This window comes from Anastrepha obliqua, chromosome 2 (assembly GCF_027943255.1).
Source record: "Anastrepha obliqua isolate idAnaObli1 chromosome 2, idAnaObli1_1.0, whole genome shotgun sequence".
Taxonomy (NCBI): Eukaryota; Metazoa; Arthropoda; class Insecta; order Diptera; family Tephritidae; genus Anastrepha; species Anastrepha obliqua.
The window spans coordinates 59209826-59224693 of record NC_072893.1 but is presented as its reverse complement, the minus strand read 5'-3'; the positions used below and the strand labels follow the sequence as shown (position 1 = coordinate 59224693).

General features: G+C 40.3%; 1 protein-coding gene across 2 annotated transcripts in view; it reads right to left on the bottom strand.

Annotated features, from left to right (window-relative positions):
* Window positions 1-12263, bottom strand: part of LOC129238627 (homeobox protein unc-42) — a 51781-nt gene extending 39518 nt beyond the window's left edge. The window contains exon 1 of one of the 2 annotated variants that reach the window (XM_054873709.1): window positions 11867-12263. In XM_054873709.1, the coding sequence (XP_054729684.1) occupies window positions 11867-12248 (382 nt within the window). In that variant the 5' untranslated portion in view covers window positions 12249-12263. The remainder of the gene's footprint in view (window positions 1-11866) is intronic. The other variant, XM_054873708.1, reaches the window with a different exon arrangement.
* Window positions 12264-14868: the final 2605 nt, after the last annotated feature.

Sequence of the window (14868 nt, the reverse complement as noted above, 5' to 3'; positions counted from 1 at the left end):
TGAATAAATAAATAATTTTTGAAAAAACACAAAATTCGTGATACTTTTTGAACACACCTCGTACAGGATGGCGCAAATTAATCACGCCATCGGAAGAATTATAATTTTTAGAAATGACTTTGTAGGTCAGTCATACTTGACACTTGTGAAAAACACAGCTGCAGTATACAAACAGTCAAAATCAAGTGTGTAAAGGTCAAAATAAAGATTTTCATCACTCGAAATAATTTTTTTTTTATTTAGAAAAAACGTTATTTAATAAGTTATTGGATGATTAATTGTGCGCCACCTAGTGAATAATTGGCACTTAACTCTTTTTTGATGTTTGGCCGAGCTCCTCCTCCTTTGTGTGGTGTGCGTTTTCTTTTTCTCCACAAATGGAAGGACCTACAAGCTGTAGCTCCGGCTCCGAACGGCTGATGCTTTTTTATGGAAAGCTTTTTCATGGCAAAACTACACTCTGAGTTTGCCAGTGCCTACGGGGGACGAACGCTACTGAAAAGTACTTTTTCTATCAACTGGTATTTCGCGCCCGGGGTTTCAAACCTTTGCCTGCCAAAATAGTAGACACACACCAACCCAATCGGATACGGCGGCCACCGCCGCTGTTGAATTTTAAAAAAATAAATTTAAATTGAACACTTGAGGTATTGGGATACTTACCCATACATAAAGGAGAATATACAGTTCATAAATTTTCAATAAAATTTAATCGTTGTTGCGTCCTAACTCTCCAATTTTGCACAGAATTTTATATTCCAAACCTTCAACAAAGCGTTATTAATATATCGATCAAGTCCTTGACCACAGGTCAGTGGACAAATTTGTACCTTAAAAGCCTTACTAAAAATCATCAGCCATTCGGAGATCCCCTTATTTGTAGAGCAACAACAGGCGCACACCACAAATTATAGGAGCGGTTTGACCAAGCGAAATGGAACGCATTTAAGTAAATTTTATATTTAATATCAGTCGGAAGTAGGAACGTTTTTGGAATTACAAAATTCCCGGGACTAGTCGATTCATATTCCGGGATTAGGAGTATAATTTTTTTACATCAAATGCATTTGTAAAATTTTCATTACAAAAATGTTCTTTTTTGAAGAGAGCAAAGAATTGCTTTCAAATTTTTTGAGCTTGAAAAGTTTGCAAAACCTTTATTATAATAAATTGCATATGGCTTTAAGTAACAGCTCGCAAACTTCAGTTAATGAAAAATAGTTTGATATGCAGTAGTTTTTTTTTTAATTGAATTTTTTCTAATGGTGAAGGTATTGCCTGCAGAACGCATTTCAATTTCTATCAGCAATCTAGCCGAGGAGTGTTGAAGCGGAACGATACTTCTCATCCGCTATCTTTATATGCAACAAATTTGGTCACGCTTGGAGGGTAACACTCTGAATGATTTACATCAAGCTCTATACTTCGTTTAATTACGGCGGCTGCCGTAGCTGAATGGGTTGGTGCGTGATTACCATTCGGAATTCAAAGAGAGAACGTTAGTTCGAATCTCGGTGAAACACCACAATTAAGAAAAACATTTTTCTAATAGCGGTCGGCCCTCGGCAGGCAATGGCAAACCTCCGAGTGTATTTCTGCCCAGAAAAAGCTCCTCATAAAAATATCGCCGTTCGGAGTCGGCTTGAAACTGTAGGTCCCTGCATTTGTGGAACAACATCAAGACGCACACCACAAATAGGAGGAGGAGCTCGGCCAAACACCCAAAACGGGTGTATGCGCCAATTATACCTATATATAAGGTTGTCAAAAAAGTCTTGCGGTATTTTTATTGAATTTTCAATTGTTCATAAAATTGGTTATAATAATGCGATTTAAGTCAAATATGCGTCGTTTTGTTCGATGACGAGTTCACAACGAGATGCCAACTTCATAATGCCCCTCTTATAGAAGCTCGCTTCCCTATTGTCAAAAAACTCGGAGAGCCAATTTTCACAGACTCTCTTGTGGACAACTTCCGACTACCAAGCTCCTTCGCCATGGACAGAAATAGGTGGTAATCACTTGGTGCGAGATCCGGACTATACGGTGCATGCAAAAGAACCTCCCATCCGAGCTCCCGGATTTTCTGGCGCGTCACCAAAGATGTGTGTGGCCTGGCGTTGTCCTGACGGAAGACAATTCGGCCTCTGTTGATCAAAGATGGCCTCTTCTGCATGAGTGCTGCATTCAAGCGGTCCAGCTGTTGGCAGTACAGGTCCGAATTGAACGTTTGGCCATAGGGGAGCAGCTCATAGTGGATGATTCCCTGTCAATCCCACCAAACACACAGGAGAACCTTCCTGGCCGTCAATCCAGGCTTGGCCACCGTCTGGGCAGCTTCACCGCTTTTCGACCACGACCGTTTGCGCTTCACGTATTCGTAAGTGACCCACTTTTCATCGCCAGTCACCATCCGCTTCAAAAACGGGTCGATTTTGTTGCGATTCAGAAGCCATTAGCATGCATCCATACGGGCAAAAAGGTTTTTTGCGTCAAGTCGTGTGGCACCCATACATCTAGCTTCTTTTTGAATCCAAGCTTCTTCAAATGGTTTATAACGGTTTGATGACTCATGCCCAGCTCTTGGCCGATGCTACGGCTGCTACTATGCCAGTCTCTTTCGATCAATTCAGCGATTTTATCGCAATTTTCGACGACAGGCCTTCGGGACCGTGACGCATCTTCGATCACCTCTGCACCAGAACGAAAACGTTGAAACCATCGTTGTGCGGTGGAAATGGAAACTGTATCGGGTCCATAAACTGCACAAATTTTATTGGCAGCATGAGATGCATTTTTGCCTTTATCGTAGTAGTACTGTAAAATATGCCGTATTTTCACTTTATTGTGCTCCATGTTTGCGACGCTATAACTCACGAACGACTAAAAGCAAACAACAATTAATCAAACACGTGTTAGCACGTGAAAAGAGCTTTCCAAAAAGCTCTAGCGTGAACCGATGCGACGAATGCAACTAGAACTACGCGCTTGCAAAGACAAGCTTACGGAAATACCGCAAGACTTTTTGGCCAACCTTATATATATAATTTAAGCAAATTTACTATAACTGTCAGACTCTGGTTGGTTGGTTGGTTGGTTAAAGTAGTGATTCCTCCAGAATCCAACTAGCTCATCTGTACCATTTTATTGCCACATCCTCGTTACCGACTCGTTTAACAGTTATTTACAGCAAGACTGTATTCAGTCTGTGCGGTTTAAGAACCTTATTAGTTGGTTGACGTCGAAGCCAAACAGTTGCTCGAGACTCTCGAACAGCGGTTTGCCCAGGATTAACATTCTGTCCTTATTCGAGATTTTGTTTTTATTCGAAATTTTGCAAACAAATTTTAAACAGTGTTTTAACATAATTTTATATAAGCAGTTATAATGGGCAGTTGAAGATATGCCATTGAACTGTGACAGCTGTCAAAACCATACACTGGTAAAACAGAAATTCGAACTGGAAAGACTCAATTGAAGTATCAATTATTTGTTTTTTATTATTTGCAAGAACAAAATGCAATCTGCTCTATGTTTTGTGCTTCCTAGTTTTCATTATGCAATACCTTCGTTGTGTAATTTCGATTTGCTGCCGTGACAATATACAATATGACGCAAAATTAATCATCCAACTTTGTTTTTGAGTAACTATTTTATCAAATAAAAAAGCGTATTTGAGTGGACGAAATCCTTATTTGAACCTTTGCAATTTTTCCAGTTAAGTGGAAAAGTGTATATCCGTGAAGTGGCCGTTTATATAAAAGCACAATTGAGCCCATTTTATCCCATTGTCCATGGCTTTCCGCAAGATTTCCAGTGGTAACTGTTCGCAATTCTGTCGAATATTCTGCTTAAGGACTGCATATTCAGGGGCTTCTAAGCATAAACTCGCGACTTCAAGTAGCCCCAAAGAAAGAAATCTGGGATGTTTAAAACTAGCGATCTTGTTGGCCATGCCAAATCATTGAAACGGGCCTTTTTCGCAAAATCCATTGTGGCCCGAGCTCTGTGTACGGTTGCATTGCCTTGTTGAACCCATATGTTTGCCCCGCTCATCCGATTTCGGTAGTAATAAGTCGTTTATCATGACCCTGTAGCATTCGCCAGTAACAGTGACCGCATTGCCGATAACGTCCTAGAAAAATACGGCTTAATCACTATTGCCGCGTGAGGCCCTACGTTCCATAAAAGGATCAAATATATACAGTCTGCGTCAGAAAAAAGGAACCGCGATTATTCATGAAGTACAAAGATATATAATATATTTAAATTTTTTTTACATGAAAATATTTACAAAGCTACGAGTCGAAATTACTCAATAAGCCGTGTAGTCTTCATCGTTGTCGCGTATAGCCTGGCATCTTCTTCAAGCTTTGAACCAACTTTTCTGCGTAGCTCGTCGACAAAAGGACTGCATAGATTTTGCGAACTTGACGCAGGAGTTGCTTTAAATCATGGACTGGCCTTCCGGCAAGATGTGTTTACTTAGTTCCCCACACATTTTCAATGGGGCTGGCGTCTGAGGACTGGGAAGGCCAGATTGGGTATGTTCACCTCCTTCACTCGACGTTCGATGGTGTTGATACTCACATCTATTCCCTTTTTAGCAAGAACTGATCGTGCTGGCGTAGTCACAAAGAAGGGTCCCGCTTAAAAAGTTGGACGTTCACTTTATTCTTCTTTTTTGTCGTCACTCGCTTCAAACCGCGCTCGGTACACCTTATACCGCTAATTCTACATTACAACAAACTTTTTTGCTTTTTAATCACTTTTTCAGCCGCGGCGTAAGATAATTTCGGTCCTTTCGAATGCGTGCATAAAAATACCGCCTAGAAACGTTTCGTGTACTTCTCAGTCATTTCTGTTTGGTTGCATTTACGGGAAAGTTTCGAACGACACTAACCTGAGTTGCACTGGTGTCGTAGCACTTTAGTGGGATTATTATGCAACAAAAAGCAGAACGAAATATATCTTGTAGTTACAAGAAAACAATCGGTTCTTTTCTTCTGACACAGACTATATGTATATGCTATTCTCTCGTGAACGCCGCACCGCAAAGTGGCTTTGAGCTGATTTAATCACTCTTCGTGCTACACACGCTGATTTTCATTGGCCCTAAAACGAAGATTTTACTTAAGTGAAAATGCGTCTCGTCGCTCATGATGATTTTTGACTCAAATTCGTCCTCTCCGTTGTTGGTAGGTGGGATGGCTTGACAGTAATTCACTCATAACTGACGGTTAACACGCTTTGACAGATGCACTGTTTGCATTTTGTTCCGGAACTGCTGTAAGTCTTTCACTAAAACTCGCTGTAGGGGAAGTCTAGTGATGCCCTATTACGTGGCATGTCGTTTGTTTAATGTTTCTTCGTTCTCAGCAGCATCGGCAGCCACTCGATATTCTCGACCGAACGTCCAGTCCACGCCCTGCAAGTTCTCGTGAGACTAGGATTATAGGTAATTCCGCATTCTTTGCTCAGCCAATTCCCTCCTTTCTTCCTATTTTTTTCTTTTACCATTATATACAGGGTGGCTGATGAAAGCCGCTACCAAAAAAAAATTGAATAACTTTTTTTCTTTTTAAGTTATCTGTTCCATTTTTGTTTTAATTTGCAGATTGATCTTTAAAATTTATTAAAATGGATAACTGGGATACGCAAACAAGAATTTGGATAGTCCGCCGCTATCACGCACTGGAGTCCGTAGTTGTGGTACAGAGAGAGTACAGGCGGATGTTTGGCGGCGATCCCCCGAGCAGATGGACCATAATGAGACTGGTGAATAATTTTGCTGAGCAAGAAACAGTCGCAAGAAGGCCTTATCATCGAAACCCACCAGTTCGGACGGAGGAAACGTTCGCTGCTATAGCTGCAGCTATACAAAGCAATCCAAGGGTTTCAACAAGAAGCTTATCTGCTCAAGTAGTTGTCAGCCGACAGTCTTTGCAAACAATAATGCACAAAGATTTAGACTTATTTCCCTACAAAATTCAAATGGTTAACAAACTGAATGCAGCAGACTTGCCGATTCGCTTGGAATTTTGCCAGAAGATCCTGCAAATGGTGGAAGAAGACCAAAACATGTTAAACTGCCTTTTCATGTCTGATGAGGCCCATTTCGATTTAAACGGCAATGTGAACAAAAAAAATTGTCGAATATGGAGTACTTCTAACCCACAGATACTCCACGAGACGGAATTGCATCCTCTTCGCGTGACAGTGTGGTGTGCGGTTTCTTCATGCTGTATTGTCGGGCCTTATTTTTTTGAAGAAAATGGTCACACCGTTACGGTTACTGGAGACCGTTATTTGAAAATGCTGAAAGAATTTTTCTATCCAGAACTACGCCGAAAGAGAATTCCTTTCAACTCTGTGTGGTTTCAACAAGATGGGGCAACGTCTCACATAGCCCAGACTGTTATGACAGAGTTGCGACGAAAATTTCCCAATAAACTGATTTCAAGAAACTCCGAATTTCGTTGGCCCCCAGGTCGCCTGACCTTACTGCACCTGACTTTTTCTTGTGGGGTTTATGTAAACAAGAAGTTTATAAAACAAAGCCAACAAATTTGGATGAACTAAAACAATCCATTCGGGCAACAATTGCGGCTATTCCTGTCGCAACTCTCAAAGCAGCAATGAACAACTTTTTACTAAGATGCCGCACTTGTGTCAACGAGCATGGGGGGCATTTAAATTCAATTATTTTTAAAACTAGTTAAGCTACATTTAATAAAATTTAATGACCTTCAACTTGAAAAAAAAAATAAATGAATTCCATACACTAAAAAAAAGTTATTTGAGTTTCTTAATGTAGCAAAATTCATCAGCCACCCTGTATTATTTGATACAACTAATGAATTCACGATCTATGATCACCATTGCCCGTCTCAAAGCGTAATGCAATACAATTTCGAGCTTTTTGGGAAACAATCCCGTTTTGCCACGAATTATTGGAAACTTCCATCACTGGGGGGTTACAGTATATACGGTGTGCCAAGTAATGACGATTCAGGTTTCACATATCCATAATCAACAAAACTTTCATTTACCCATTTTTTAAATGTTAAATACATTAGAAGATATTTTGTACCCTTACGAAAATCAAAAAAAGGCGATTGCAACCGGAAGCAGTTCCGTCGCCACAAATACCCAATACATCTGATGACCGACCGGACTGAATGTGCGAAATGAACTCAAATGACAATCCGTAAGCAACGATTTGTAGAGGGTAGTAAACTCACCTCGGGCTTAGACAGGAAAAAGTTTAGTGTTATTAGTTTTATGTTTATTCACTTTTTCCCAAAAATTGTTTGTAAGGGATAATGCAAATGTTCTTATTTATATATAATTAGGAGCTGAAATGTAATGGAGCTTACAGTTAACCAAAGCTTCAGGACTTTGATAAAACCGAAACACAAACTAACCCTTTGGACTAATATAAAACTTTTGGTAACAAAATTAATATGCGCAAAATTTATGCGCCAATTTAGTTGTCGTGTAGCTTTGCATGAAATAGCAAAATTATAGAAAAATGTTTTTCTAATAGCAGTCGTGCTCGGCAGACAATGGGAAACCTCCGAGTATATTTCTGTAATGAAAAAGCTGCACATAAAACTGCAGGTCCCTGCATTAGTGGGCACACACCACGAATAGGAGAGGAGGAGGAGCTCGGCGTGTGTTTCACCTAACAAAAGTGCACACCGCAATTATTGATTTATTTTTAGTTAAGTTGAAAAAAAGTATTTGCATTTTAATTGAAACAAAGGTGAAAAAACTGTTTTTCAAAGGTAGAATTCATTTTCGGCTAAAACATTTAAGATACAAAATTTGCTTTAAAATTAAAAATTACATAAAATTCTTGCGTCAATCGTTTTGTATTATTTAATAGAAATATAAACCTATGCTTGCAATCAAAGTAAATTTTTCAAAAGAAAAGTCACACTTGAAGTTCCTGGGCATTTTTGATACATATGCAAGTTTTAGATGCAATTAAATTAAAATTTTTCTTGGGCACTTTTGGTGCATATATTTTTTGTGGGTATTTAAAAAAACAACTTACATAGACATATTGGTTCACGTACGAATTGTCAAATATGAAAATTACAATATCATCATTTGGCACACTTTGATTCACGGCGTATCTATTAAAGGTGGTAGCAGTAGGCCAGTTGATTTGTTTTCTTTTTCTTTCGGTTTATACGTTCGGATGTCAGCACAAAATTGAATTACGAAACGTGTTACATACTTTAAAAATTTTAATTTCGTAATGAATTTATTTATTTATTAGAAATATAATTAATTATATTACATTACGAAAGGCACTAGTTGCTGAGTATCGGCTTATATAAAGTTTTTATGAAGATTTTAAAATAATTTCAAAAGACAAATAAATTGATTCTGTCTTTCTATTTTGTTCTATTCACAAATAAAGCATTTCTTGACATTTTACTGTACAAAATATTGTTGTTGGCCTAGTGCCACCAGCTTTGATAAAGTCGCCTTGGTTTGACTTAATCTTTTTCTATAGGCAACAACAGGCCACTTTGCACCACCCTTTGTTTTCAAAATTGTGTTTATATTTGTTTAAATATTTGCTTAAAGATTATATATGTATTATGCAGATATCTCCCTGGAGGATTTATTGAACTTTTCGCATATCGTGGGCTAGCAATTTTTATCGCGAGAGCTCACGACTTTTCTTCCATACAAAAAACATTTAAAAATCAGCAAAGAAAACTATTAAAAATCAACAATATTTTGTAGTCACTTGAAACTTGCACTTTGTCATAATAAAATTCAATGGGAACTGCGTACACAGAAAAATTCTGGCTAAAAAGTCTAAAGTTTTAATAAAATTTCGGAAAATCCTTTCCTTATTTGGTTTTTTGTAGTATGAACTAGACGAGTATTTTCATAAAAAAAAAATTATTTAGCATGTTTATAACTTTGCAACTGGGCGGATACGAGAAGAAATCGTACGGGTACGAATTAGTACAAGGAGGCGCAAAATTAATCACCCTATCGGAAGATTTATAACTTTTGCGATTGGCGGCGTACGTCAGTCATATTTGACATTTGTGAAAGTCAGCTGCAGTAGACAAACCGACAAGTAATTGAGCACGTACAGGTCAAAATAAAGATTTCCATCATTCAAACATTTTTTACTTTAATGAAGAAAATATTCAAAAATAAAATTGGATGACTGATTTTGGTTAGCACAAGTATAAGCTGTATAAGCCATATGAGCGCTACGTCCCCATGCACATATTTTAGCGAATAAAGATCCAGCGGCTTCCCCGGCTTACGAATGAGCACAAACGCTGCAGGTCGGAAAGCATTCGAAGCGGAAACTGCTGGTATTAGTGGAGGAAGAGGAACACGACGCTTAAGCATTTACCGCACATAACATCTAGAACAATAAGAGGTTTCTCTGGATGCCGTCGCCACTTCATTAAAGCTGTTCACACTGGCTTCAAATCTGTCACTCTCATAACTTCACTTTTCAACACATTGTGCATAGTGGAGATGGTGGTGCTTTAAAAATTCAGAATGGTTTGTATTTAATACTCAACTAAAATTCACTAAAAATGATTATTTAGCGAAATGAGATTGAACTGACAAATGCTGCATTATCCTCGTCATAGCCACCAACTTCAATAGGAAAAAATGGATCTTGTCAGAAATCCAAATTCGTTAAGAAAAAACGCACCAACTAAGCTGATCTGCGAACAATTTAACCGTTTCGTATAAACCAAGTCATTTTTTACGAAACGAACTGTGCTTGACGAAATCGGAAACTTAAAAAAGCCATCGAATTTTTTTGATTGTTCATCACTGACATTGCCTAGGCTTGTTACGACGCTTAACAGGAACGGCACCAAGTACACTTTTGCAAAAAGTAATGCAGCCACACCAAACAGTATTTTTTTCCTGGTTTTTTGGTACACGCGACTTGGAAACGATTGTGAGAACATAAAATAATTAATGCCATATTGGCCAGCTGAAATCTATGACTGCCCACCACAGACTCCAACAATTATATGCATTCAGCAAAAATCAGCTAAAATCGGTACTGAAGCCCATGTAATACAAATGGAATATTCCACAAACACCAATTTATGGCATTTGTCACATGGACGATTTTTTACATGAATCGAATTCTAACTAACAACCAACCATCTCACATAATGATTCTTAGGTCATCCTGACAGGCGATTTGAAACACACTTTCGAAACTCTCATATATAGATCGCAATATTTAGTAGAGACAATTTTCAATCAAATATTGAGTGTACAATTAGAAATATTGTTCATTGCTAGTCACAACTTTGTTCCACCTTTCTGGTAGCATACGGACTGGTAGCCGGGTCATGCGTGATCGACCGAAATATATTAGATGAAAATTGGAAGGGCTAATGTGTGGTCTATTGATGTTGTAGTTGTTTTGTAGCTAGACATGGTAAAACTTCCCTTTTTAGTGTTTTAGCGAGCTGGACAGCATTTACGAGTAACCTGGCGTTGTCATGCTGAAAAACCACTTCCTCGGCTCTGTTTTTCATTTTACTGCCGGTTTTTGCTCAATACTCGACCCCTAGATTGTTTTACTAGCCTTCAACGTGATCTTCTACGTCGAGTGTGTGTCACGAAATTTACAATGTCGATTGCGAGCCATAAACATTGGAGCTTGATTAAAGATACCTCAGCATATTCGCAAGACCCCGACGGCTCTTTTCGCATTGGATTTTTATGATGGATCCACTTTCCACCGCCAGCCGAAATACGTTGCAAAAAACTGCGTCCCGTATTCGTATCACTTGTCTCGCATCTCCCGAGTTTGAACTGCCGAGTCACACCTAGTGAGCATCGAGGGTATTGTAACAACTGCTACGGATCTTCATGCAGTAATTTCAAAAATTCTGCGCCTTTAAAATTCCAGGAAGCGTTTTAACTTCCAAATCGAAATAACAACTTTTGTAGCATTTAAGCCATTTTTGATACGAAATCTCTCAAGAAATGTACGCGAACACTATCCGCAGATCTTTTCGTCTTGAAGGCAATGGAATTGGTGTTAATTTGGACTGATTTTCACGCATAAAAAAGTATATGACGCTGACAAGAAATAGAAAATTTTATGAAGAGGTTTGAGTTGACAGATGTCTTAGCTTCCCATGTCACTTTTTGAACCTGACATTTTCGATAACCATTTACCTTTCTCTCCATCTAATGTCAAACCACGGTTTTCCAATTGTATACCCAAAACCTTTTTTTCGCTTTTATTTTTAAAAATTCCGTTTACTTTGGAACGCCTTTTGAGTTTTATTTTCACTTCTAGCACTTCCCAACCTAGATATATTTCTCACATCACTAAAAACTCGCACACTTCTGCGTCCAGAGGCTCAAATTTCCAAACAGCAAATGGTTTAATTGTTGCTTTTATTTGAGAGGATAATTATGATACTTTGCTTAGCAGTCACCGAAAATCCGCGATAATCTCTGACGTGTGTGCCCAATTCACAAACAAAACACTCAGCGGACAACATGCACACGCACATACGCACAATGCAACACATAACCACTTAACATCCAACAGATGCACATCAGTTATTGGCTTCTGTGCGATCTGCGGATTAGAAGTAATCCCAGCAGTGCCAAGAAAGGATGGAGTATGCGAATGTTGTGGCAAGCGAGCAACGAAATGTGCAATAATTTGAAAGAAAGGATTAAATTGACCACTCAAAGGATATACGTCCCTGCATGGTACAACAGCTTTCACATTCACACATGTCCCTTTGTCATTTGTCGCTTGGTTCACTCATTGATGAATGAATAGTTGCTCATAAACTCTGTACAATAAAATAATTACCGGATATCGAATGGTCAGAGAGGCGCGTTGGTGGCGTATGCGCGGGTGTATGATGATGTGATGACGAGTCCATGCCAGGTGTAGGTAGACCAGAGTACAATGAACTAAAATCCTCGGGTGTGCTGCTACATTTGCGTTGGTGATTAAGCGAGCCCTTGTCGATGGAGGTAAGTGGAGAACGGGTGTCTTGCATCGATGAGGTCAGACCGAGCAGACGGTTTTCATGGGAGGAGGAAATACCCATTAAACGATTATCCTGAAACGACATGAACTTTGTGTCCTGCGACACTCCAGCATGCTGCATATTAGCCGCATGGTCGTCCAATAAGCCTTGCTGCAAGCCCAACAATCCACCAACCAAATTTGGACGTAGTTCATCCATAGTAAGTTTGCTTTGGCCACAAGTACCAGTCGTAAAGTTGAGTTGCCGACTAAAGATAGCAGGAAATATATTAAACTGTTGCGAATCCGCGCTCGATTGCGGGCTTAATCCCAAGCTCGGTGGCACGATATGAGGCAAAGATGAAGCCGTTGAAACGGATGCAGCCACTGAAGAAATAGGGTGAACGTTATTGCCACCCGATGAAGGACCGTTGCCAATAACCAGTGAAGATGCGGAGTTTGAGCCGATAGCGCTGCTGCCGCTCCCAGAAGTGGTACTGCCGTTACTGGTCGCACAGCCGCCGGAAGTTGGTGTATGTAATTGCTGAGTCTGTGACTGTGCCGCCTGTTGTTGTTGCTGGTGTGCCGTTTGTTGTTGGGCGGTAGGTGCCGCTGAGGCTGATTGTTGCTGCTGTTGCTGTTGCCCTACAGGCGGCAAGCCGCTATGTGGTAGGCCGGCGGCGATGTGTGACTGGGCAGATGCGTGCGATATAGCAGCGGTACCGGCGTGATGCGTATGTAAGATGGAATGATGCGGTGGTATGTGGGCAGACGGATTGCTGGCAGGCAGATGAGGCTGATGTATGTGATGCACCTGAAGGGAATTCGAGTTGGTATTGCCGACGACACCACCACCACCGGATACAGGGCCGCCGGCACAACTGTGTTGTTTGAAATCCAACTTGTGGCCGGTGTAGAAGCGCGTATCGATATACGTCTTGAAAAAATCAATGATACTAGTCAGTTGAAAACGGGTTAAGTTAGTAGGGGTTAGGCGTCCGTCCGAGGAAGCTTTCACACAATTGCCGGGTATCGAATTAATCCCTTCGAATACAAATCAAACTTTCAAGTCACTCGCGCACAAAAAATTCGGGCAATAATACACAACAACAATAACAAAAAAACAATAACCACTTGATATATAACACTGTCTGCGGCGTTCGGTATTCGGCTCGCTTCACGAATTTTGCGGCTAACGCAATTAATTAATTTCAATTTCAATTACAGTTACAAAGGTATTTCAGTAGGTATCTATTAGTGTATGTATGTATTCTATATTACATACATACATACATATTTATGTATATTCTATTTTAACTGCTTGCTGCTTTCTATTTTGTCCGTCAACTGACCGACGCGTTACCGACACTGGCGCCTCGATGTCTATGCCGAGTGAGGAACTGGCGAATAGTTCAAATAATCACAAACCCCGAACGCACGTGCACACGTACACACGCACACATCTAATCACTCCTGAACTGTTATTCTGGTCGGTCGTAGCACTGCCAGACTACAGTGCTCAGAAGGTCGATTATGTTGCTAGTTGATATAAGTATGTAGAGCGGACCATCGCGAGGCGCCTGCCAACGGACCACGGACGACGGACGATGGACAAACTTCGCACAGTCTTTCTTTCCGACGTTCGCTCAGTGTGAGAACTGAACTCGGTAAACTTTTCTAATCGCGTCAATTTAATGCCAAAATCTCTCAACACAAATAGAAAGAAGGTGCACTGCCACCCTCCATTCGCTGGTACACGTTTCACTAAATCTTCACTGTTCGACGGACTGCTCGCTGATGTGGAGACCAGAGCACCAGACCAATTTCTAATGTTTACAAATAATGAAAATTCGATTTCCTCTTCTCGAGAGGGGGTAATAACAATAATGTAATTTCGGATGCGTTTAACTCTATCGCAATCTGCTGCTGCAGTGTGCCGCACGACAACCAGCGAATGTATGCAAATGTATACTTCGGATTTTTTTCACTCTGCTGCTAGCTAAATGTTCTATGTTCTATGTAACTTAGTGAGCTGTCGCGAACGGTACGACCTCAATGTCTCGGTTCGGTGGTACGCGCGTATTCGCGGCCGATCAAACTTAAAATGATATACGATTCCAGGCAGCGCACAAAATTATAACGAAATTAAGGATCATGTGCTCGCTGCCCGCTTCGTTGGGCTCGCAGCACTTTCCGCACTCCCGCCTCTTTAGTTGGCTGGCTTGTGGTGGGTGGCAGTTCATCAATGTTGCTGCCTTTGCTGCTGCTGCTGCGCACGATTTCAAAGTTGGGAGATTCGAGGTGGTACAGAGCTGGATGCTGGTGGTGGTAGTAACTGTATGATGTGTATGTACGGTTGTATGGGCTCATGTGTTTTTAATGGTAGTATTGGCAAGACCACACGAATCGTTAGCCACACTAATAATAATGAGGAAAATAATGAAGCATCATTGCTATGAAACGCCGTCATGCATACACACACACATGTATGTGTGTATACAGTACCAATACTTAAAAAAGGAGAGCAACAGTTTTGCGCTACTGCTCTGTTTGCCTTGTCACTCTGAATCCTATCGTCCACTCATCCCTTCGACTTGCTGTCTGTCGTCTCTCGTCGTTGTCTACTCGCGACAGCTCCTCATTATCCAGCGCATCATAGTATTGTCTCTTTTTAACTGATTTAATTTCGTTAGAGGTTGGATTTTGCTTTTTTGTCGGTCGCTCAAATAGCACACAACAACAAAACCTAAATGTTGTTTGTCGAGCCCTTCAACCCAATAAGGAATGGCTGCTCTGAGGTTGACTCACTGTCATTGATAATGATGTGCGTCCACTCTTTT